An 8,793-nucleotide genomic window follows, 5' to 3' on the forward strand; every position below is an offset into this window, starting at 1 on the left:
GTTTTAATGCTCTTTGGGGAGTGTTGGAGGTAAGAACCGATATTTTTCACATTATTTGTTTGTTATTTTCACATGAAAAATTTACTAGCCAATAATTTTATTCTTTTCAGTATTGGTGGTATACATATTTCTGTGTTGCGGAACCTTCTCTTAAGAATCACACCAATGTTTTTCCGGTCATACTGAAGAACGATTCCGAGAATTGGCAAGCAGAACAGATTGGAGATGGTCAACATAATACTATTGTGCATAAGATTCAATAGTCGTGTAGAACAAGCCTTAACCTTGTCTCCCAGCCGTATGAAGCAATCCCTGAGTTCGAAGAAGAACAAGCTCAGAGAATGGTACAACTAAGCCTTAAAAGGATCGTGTTATACATCCTTATTTCTAAAAAGGGTGTTTGGTATTATGGTGAAAGAGAACTTCTTCAGTTGCCGAAAAGATTTGTGATAGCCGTCAACCTCTATCCAAGTTCAGAGGTTTCTGAAGACGACTACTTGAAATTGATAAGGGAAGGTCATCATTGGCAAGAAGCTGATGACTGGATCCAGGAGCCAATGGACAAAAGGGACTATCTAATTTGGTTTACATTATTTTCAAGCCCAATATTGATATGAAATCGCAAAGTTTAGGTCGTCTGGATTTCCCAACTTTAGGTAGGATGCCACTTAGCGACGAATTTCTTCCTTCCCAACCTCCACCAGATGAGCAACGCATTTGCATATCCTTCTTAAGCGGGTTCATTGTCAACTATGCCACCATTTTATTTGGGATGTACAGATTATATCCACCATATCTGGAGAGACTGTTACTTATCCAATTGATTCCAGTGCACTTGATCATACTTATCCATACTGGGGGGTCAATGCTACACCGGAGCAATATCAGACCCAGTTGAACGATTATCGTGCTCTATTACATGAATTTCAGAAATTCCACTTAGATGAGTTGCAAAAACTGAGGGAAATCATGATGTTTGACATGAGTCAAGGATTTTCCGGTCAAGATGGTTCAGGTAGTAGTAGAGGTATGAGTCCCAATGTTAGAGAAATGAGTCCCAATGGTAGAGGAATGACTCATTTGAGTCTCAGTGGTATACGCATGAGTCCCATTCGATCAAGTCGTGGAAGTGAAAGAAGTTTGAGACGTCGTTCTATGTAGGAGGTACCAGAAAGTTCTACTCCAAACCGAGTGTTAGATACTCAAGTAGTAAGTAAAGGTGAAGACAACGTTGGCATGGATACAACTCTTGCACGTCCGTTTAGGCAAATGCCAACTGACATAATTACTCATAGTGGTGGTGTGAACATGGAAGCAATTTGGAAATCGACTTTGTATACCCCAATTGCCCCCCCCCCCCCCAAAAAAAAAAAATTTCCTCAAGCTCATCAACATTTCAACAAATTCCACCAACATATCTACAACACGCATTTCAAGATTTGTATCATGTTCCCCTGCGCCCTGGACCCATTAATTATCAATGTTATGGTGATTTTGATGAGACTCAACCACCAAGTGAGTCTCAAACCGGCTCGTTAAATGATATGATGAACGACATCCTTGATCCAGAAAATGCGAGAAATTGGGTTTTTGGTCAAGAAAGAAATGAGTAGTTTACGGACGTAATTTAGTTTAAACATTTCAAATGTAATCTTTTTATTTTAATTATTGGAAACTATCTTTTATATTAATATTCAAATAGAAACTAGCTTTACATTTCATTAAAAATTAAACTTAATTGCATAACACAATATTTGAAAATTGAATCCCTGCACGTGAACTTTGTAGAGTTCATAACATTGGTCGTCTTCAACAAATTTCGTATGATCTCTAATTTTTGGTTCTTCAGTTGACAACCTAGGTTTATCCCCTTTTATCATCCACATAATTTTCTGATACTTTCTCACATCGTTATTGATGAAACAATAACGATTTTGAAGACACACATTTGTTCTGCTTGACTTAACGTCATAAACCTTTGATACACAGTGTCTCATAAGTTAAAAATTTCTAAATTGAAACCTTTATAACGTCATAAACATTTGTTATAATTGACATATAGGCAGATAAGTTTGGCACTTTGGCATACCCATAGTGGGTGCATATATCTATGGCAAAATCTGATGTTTGCCATATGCATAGGAATAGACCTGAGAGTAATATATGATCTGAAGTCGTCACATAATTCAAAATTTACGTTATGACTTAAAATCTACATTGTTTAAAATGCACAATGAATAGATTAAAATCCAGCTCTTTGACCTAAAATTTGTAAATGACCCAATATTTGCAACCCTAACCCCAGACTCATCTATGACGCAAAACTTTTTTTTTTTTGTGGATCTGATTCGTCTGGATCTGGCTGAAACCACCTAACTCGATGTGTTTGTTTTTTGAGTCAGATCTCACTCAATTCAAAAATATGCAAATCAGTGATTTGATCCCATCAATTAGGGGCATTTTATTCCCGACTCAAATGAGTCCGAGTTAGCGATTAGGTCTGCATCAGGTCGCGAGTCAAATGCGGTCTGACATCTGACTCAGCACCGAGATGGATTAAGATGCCTAGTCAGCAAAATAACAAACACTTATAATAAAAGATTTGCTGATCCAAAATTACACCATGTTTGTTTACTCCTGACTCATCTGAGTCGTCTGGATCTGAGTCATCTGGATCTGAATGAAATCACCTGACTCATCTGGATCTGATTCGATATGTTTGTTTTGAGTCAGATCTCACTCATCTGACTCAAAAACATGTGAGTCAGTGGTTTGGTCCCATGAGTCAGGAGTATTTTGTTACCTGACTCAAATTGGTCTGAATCAGGGGTTATGTGTGAGTCAGAGGTCGAGTCAGATCTGACTCAAATGACTCAGATCCAGATGCCGAGTCAGCTGCAAACAAACAAGGTCTACATTACTTTTGTTTGTTTGTTTGCATTTTAACATCAAAGCATTTTGATGTTAAAATGCTTTGATGTGTATCAAAAGTAAGGTCTACTAGGAGGTGTTTTTTTTACTCTTCACCAAGTTTGTTTGCAGTAGAGCCATTTGTTTTCCATTTTGTGAAAAGTAAGGTCTACAGCTGCAAACAAACTTGGTGAAGAGTAAAAAAAAACACCTCCTAGTAGACCTTACTTTTGATACACACCAAAGCAACACGATTATGGAAGGGAACAATCAAAAGAAAAACCATATAACTGAAAAGAGTGCCACATTAGTAAAACCTTAACAGAGCTAAAAATGTTTCCAGGTCCAACACATCTTTGTCTCAGATACTCTCTGCAGTGCTCATGATGCTTCTTCAGCGTCAACAAAACGTATGCATAAAAGGATTTCATTTTCATGTCCACATATCCAATGTTACAAAAATTCCCAAAAGAAACAATTGACGTGAAGACCAACTCAAGTCGAATACACTTGCCAAAATAAAGAACTATGCAGGGATCTCAGACGGAAGTCCATTAGAATCCTGAAGCCCTAAAAGTGAAGCTACAACTTCTTCCATGGTTGGTCGGCACTTGGGATCCACGGATAGACATTGCATAGCAAGGTTAACTGCCTTTAACACTCCTGACTGTGTGTATTGACCCTCAATTCGGGCATCTATTATATGTAAAACACTATGTTTGCTGGACAGGGAACGCTTTGCCCATTCAATCAGATTGTGTTCTCCAGCTGGCCGGTTCTTGTCTATTGCTTTTCGACCAGATAACATTTCTAAGAAAACAACCCCGAAGCGGTATATGTTGCAGCTTACAGTTAGATGACCTTCAATAATAGAGAGAGAGCGCATTAGAAAGAAGATTTACCTAAAATCTTGATTCATTAACTCTAAAATCAATAATAGAGTTAATTGATTCATTAACTCTAAAATCTTGCAAATCCGGAATCTGGAAAACTTCTTCTGTGCTTCGTTTGTGATAAATCAAGCATAGACATCAATTTACAGCTGAAAAAATGGCCAGAGAAAGTTAAAATTACCTGTAGCTTGATGCCAAGGAGCGACACAATCATAGGTGCCAATGACCCTAATAGTAGACAGATGACTATTATCACCAGTAGGATCATTGCTCGCAAACCCAAAATCCGAAAGCTTTGTGTTATAAGTCTATAAATTTTATCATTACAATAAATTATTACTAGACGACTCAAAATACGAAAATAATCACCACAGGTGTCAGAGTTGAAGCTACATTGTGAAGGAAGAGTTGCATACCGAATCAAGCAGGATATTTGAAGCTTGAAAGTCTCTATAGATGACTTGTGTTTCTGCACTATTTAGAAACGCAAGGCCTTTTGCTGCTCCAAGAGCAATCTTCATTCGCAGATTCCATGAGAGTGGTTGGAAGCCGGATCTTCCTAGGTGAACAACATCTCAAGTCTTATCAGTCACAAGGTAAGGTCGTACAATGAACCAATGAAACGACACACCAATCAATGCACAAAGAACTTACTCTTGAATAAATGATTCTCTAAGCTTCCACGAGGTATGAACTCGTACACTAAAAGTTGGTGTTCATCTTCCGCACAGTATCCAATCAGCTTGACAAGATTAGGGTGGTATAGCTTCCCAAAGTAGTCCACTTCTGCCTACAGAATCAAAACATTTCACCGAATAAGCAAATTGAAAATCCAAAATAGGTGATTATGATATGTCTGAGAGTAAATTGAGAAGCAATAATCGAAAACTACGGGAATTGGCTTGCTTGATCAGTCTATTAATCTCCGAACTATTCAAAATGCACGTCCATACCTACTCAATGTGTGATTTTAACAAATTGCACACACCGGTCTAACAACAATTCAAGTATAAACTAACGATCAATTCCAAAGTCAGTAGATTAAGAATTACTCACCAGCCATTCCCTATGACCCTGAAGACCTTCTTGGTTCAACCTATTAACAGCAATAACAATTCCAGTCCATGGCCTTGTAGCTGTAAATGTATTCTCATCAATCCATCCTTTAAAAACAGATCCAAATTCACCTTCACCTAACACATTAGCAGGCCTGAAATTCCTTGTAGCAGTTTTCAGATCACTAAAACTGAAACTTCTCAAATTAGATGATTGTAAGATCCCTCCTTCACTTCGTGCAGTCGGCGGAATCGAAGCACATGTTGTCTTACTACTTGAATTCAATTCTACACACATACGAATCAAAAATCTTAAAGTAAATTACCAAATTCCACATACAGGACTCCAATCAGATAAACTACACCAATTTGCAAGACTTAAAGGTATTGTAACTGGCAAGATCCATTGAGATTCAACCTCATGTTGTGCCGGATGTTAAAAATAGAATAAAAATCAGAAATTACAAAATGAATTTGTCTTTCTTTATTCGCTTACTTGATTTGGTGGACTGTAGACGTTTCCCTTTTTTCCATGAAAAGAAACCGCTTATCTGAAAGCAGACAACAAATTAGAAAAGTGTTTACTATTAAGTTTTAATCTGGAAATGCAAAGAAGCAGAAGCTTAGAAACAAATATAATACTTAAGACCTTAGAGTGACTGCCTGGGACAACTTGCTTAGGACTGATAGGGTCTGGCAATCCTTTTGATTCCTTTCTTGGTGGTTGCTTTGGCCTGCTGGGAGGAGATACTCTTATCTGAACATCACAGGTAATCTGATCGCCGCTGGTCTTACAATTGCCAGAACCGTTTTCTTCTTCAGAATCTTCAGTATGCCAACACTTACCCATTAGAAAAACACAATAATACTCTGTTTGAATCTTCTTCTTTCTCTCTACAAAAACAGAAAAAGAGAGATTTTTTGAGAAAACTATGTTTAGAAGCAGCAGTAGTAACCAAACCTAGAAAAGATGTAAACCATAACCCCTTTTTCATATACTTCTTCTTCTTCTTCTCCGAAGTTTACAATATTAATATAACGGACTTTACAAATTTACTTTAGTTCACTAGTGCAAACAATGACCAGACAAGTCCAACAAAGAAACATAAATTAATCAAATATCAGCAAATTAAATTAATATTCACCTTTTTCTTTTTGGAATTTTTGAGCTAAAGTCTAATAGAAATGAGAAAACAATCCTTTATGAATCTGTGCTAACTTATCTTTTAATCTGTCGTTGGTTTATTGGTTTTCTTTTTCTTCTATGAATTGTATAAAGATGTGATAATCTCAAATAAATAGGAAGAGAAGCATACAGTTTTTTTTTTTTTTGCATGGACGGTGAAACTCTGTAGCTTCTATTGGATTATCAGGTATCAAATTGACATGGTAACCACTTCTCAAGCACGAAGTAGTTCTGCCAGTTCTACTACATGCTCTACCGCGCCACTGATTCCAGCTGCAAAAAGAATACATGAAAACTGAGTTTCAACATTACATATGTATTTTCTGTTTAAATATATAACTGTTTAAACAAGTTGAATTCTGGTTTTACCAAGAAGCGTATACTTGTATGATACTTCGCGACTAATTTCATCAAAGTAGTCCTTGCAATCTTCCGTAAGTGCATCCAACGCTCTGGCACTTGCACCAGGCACAATTTTTTAGCGAAGTACTTGATTTGGAGGTATGTAGGCTAATGTCAAGGGAGAAACATAAACAGTCAGTTGACAAATAGATGTAAAGTAAAACTTAGTCTGACATTTAAATATTGAAGTAAAAGAAAACATTAGAGTTAATCAAGGTCTCCTGCAAACACTCAAAGTGAATGATTTATTGTACAAAGACCGATTAAAGTATGGACAGGTCAGAACATGTTATTCATTGGTTTAATGATTCCACTCCTATTAGCTTGAGAGTACCACATCTGATATAGTTTGTCTAATGACAATTCAGAAGTTAGCTACTTCTGAGAAAATATAAGGTAGAGTACCTGACAGCAACGTGGATTGGAGTCCTAGATGACAACTTTTTAATAGTTTTTGGCACTCCCACAGTTGAAACTGTAATCATTCATTGGCCAATTTGTATATCCTGCAGATTCAATTAGCGAAAATTTAACGTAGACAAATTAAGATCCCACATCCCATACATGGAAGAGTTAAGTACGCACCTTAAAACAGCCTTTAAGTTCAACAATGGTCCATTCCCATAAACACAACATTGGAAACTTTATTCTATCGCTAACACCTACATCATGAATGGAACAAACGAAACAAAACTATATTACAGACCCATACAAGAATTTATTGATAGATTGCTTTCAGAAACAAGACACGCATTCTATAAAGATGACCTTCTCAACAATTTCATGCCTCTGAAGGTTACTCAAATACACTCCTTTGACTGTAGCACAAAACGCGCAACGCAATGGACATCCTACCTGAGACAGTTCAGCAAACATCCAAGTATAAAAAAATTCTCCGAAGACACGCAACACTATCTATAAGGGGGTGTTACTGTATTAAAGAATCAGTCATACCGGAGATGAGAAGCAAGCAGTGAGGCAGATAGTACCTTTATCATCTGCAACCGGTATACCAACTGTTTCAATCAGCCTGTTATCACACAGCTTAATTAGTACCTGCAAAACCATATACAATTGTACATTATGTCAAATAGTCGACCGGGAAAAAAAATGCAACAACACTCCATCCTATTCATCGTTAGGAGAATGCCTAGCATATACGGTGAATAGGTGCACCAAATGCACAAGTATTCCAACATTTTTGACAAGTACCATTCATTCTCTAACGTTAATTGCTTCATCAGCAGCCTTGACAATGTGATAAGGCGGTGATGTCCCGACCTTCCATTTTCAGCTTATTGAAGATCATTCCTAAATGCTAGTGGTACTGTTGAACATAAACTACACTAAGGGCTATCAACAAAACAAGTAAACAGCTATTGGATAAGTTAAAAATCAATGGTGGTGGTGGTGGTGGTGGTGATGATAGTTGGCCATTTCCGAACCACCATCAACCACCAGCACCAGCACCACCGCCCACCGCCACCAAAAAATTGAATTGTCTTTTGTTTACTTACAATGATTAAAATCCTGAATTTCTTTAACTTTAGACTTGTATAGAAGCTGATGTATTTGTTTCTCTCTAAACTTTTTGCTGAAAAATTCCCCCAAAATACAAGACACAAAATTTTTTCTGTGTAAATTAACAAGAGATAATCCAATTTTCTTTGTGGGTTCAAGTTGAATTTGTAAATGGAGTAAGAAAAATCCAAACTTTTTCAGTCCAACCTAAAAAGAATTCAAATTTACTAATGGGTTTTAGTTGAATTTGTAATTGGAGTGAGAAAACTCATTACCTGACCTAAATCTGTAGCGAGCTGTTGAAGGTTCATAATAGCATAGGCTGTGATGGATAGTGTTTGTAAGTGTGCTGAGTAAACAGAATTGAGTGAAGGAAGTTCATAAATAGTCGAGTCCCTGTAATGAACAAATTATCTTCCTTTAATCAATATTGATTCAAACCGTCAGCAATGTAGACATGAGATTTCTCAATGTTACTAGTTCAGAGCCAAGAAGAACATGGGAATCAGTATCATGAGTTCTTATGGGTGTAGTGGAGACAGTTTTTCGAGCTGTAGATGTAGCAACCATGGAGATTGAACAAGAATGAATACCCTTACTGCTATTGATGGATCAGAATACATTTGTTGGAACAAAGCCATTGGAGCTCTACAAAGAAAAAATGCCTCTTTCAGAGAAGTAGTTCTGATAAACCCTCAATAAATCTCTTTGTTGTGGATGTTTGCTCCCCGAATGTAGATTTTGACCGATATGTGACTTTCCGGAAAGTTTTAGATCTTTTAGGCCATGCTGCAGATTTGAGTCGCAAGTTTTTCCGGTCATTGTA

General features: G+C 37.0%; 1 protein-coding gene across 3 annotated transcripts; it reads right to left on the reverse strand.

Annotated features, from left to right (window-relative positions):
• Positions 1 to 3,323: 3,323 nt before the first annotated feature.
• LOC113313146 (receptor-like cytoplasmic kinase 176) lies at positions 3,324 to 8,793 on the reverse strand. Of its 3 annotated transcripts, XM_026561876.1 has the most exons (15): positions 8,561 to 8,793; positions 8,243 to 8,363; positions 7,436 to 7,502; positions 7,215 to 7,301; positions 7,032 to 7,108; positions 6,852 to 6,952; positions 6,414 to 6,554; positions 6,175 to 6,317; positions 5,508 to 5,752; positions 5,355 to 5,409; positions 4,860 to 5,146; positions 4,458 to 4,593; positions 4,220 to 4,362; positions 3,985 to 4,111; positions 3,324 to 3,771 (listed from the first exon to the last, which is right to left on the reverse strand). In XM_026561876.1, the coding sequence occupies exons 9-15, from the start codon at positions 5,706 to 5,708 to the stop codon at positions 3,437 to 3,439; spliced, it is 1,284 nt and encodes a 427-aa protein (XP_026417661.1). In that variant the 5' UTR covers positions 5,709 to 5,752; positions 6,175 to 6,317; positions 6,414 to 6,554; positions 6,852 to 6,952; positions 7,032 to 7,108; positions 7,215 to 7,301; positions 7,436 to 7,502; positions 8,243 to 8,363; positions 8,561 to 8,793; the 3' UTR covers positions 3,324 to 3,436. The 3 variants fall into 3 exon arrangements, with proteins under 3 accessions (XP_026417661.1, XP_026417663.1, XP_026417662.1); XM_026561878.1 differs by having other exon boundaries at positions 6,857 to 6,952; positions 8,243 to 8,793; XM_026561877.1 differs by having other exon boundaries at positions 7,401 to 7,502; positions 8,243 to 8,793.

This window comes from Papaver somniferum, chromosome 9 (genome assembly GCF_003573695.1).
Source record: "Papaver somniferum cultivar HN1 chromosome 9, ASM357369v1, whole genome shotgun sequence".
Lineage (NCBI taxonomy): Eukaryota > Viridiplantae > Streptophyta > Magnoliopsida > Ranunculales > Papaveraceae > Papaver > Papaver somniferum.

Bases quoted from the DNA above. Each gene is read 5' to 3' on its own strand.
- LOC113313146 (XM_026561876.1), bottom strand. From the start codon at position 5,708: ATGGGTAAGTGTTGGCATACTGAAGATTCTGAAGAAGAAAACGGTTCT. The intron at 4,112-4,219 runs GTATGCAACTCT...TAAAATTTATAG, and splicing joins CAAATATCCTGCTTGATTCG to ACTTATAACACAAAGCTTTC. The intron at 3,772-3,984 runs GTAATTTTAACT...CTATTATTGAAG, and splicing joins TCCTTGGCATCAAGCTACAG to GTCATCTAACTGTAAGCTGC.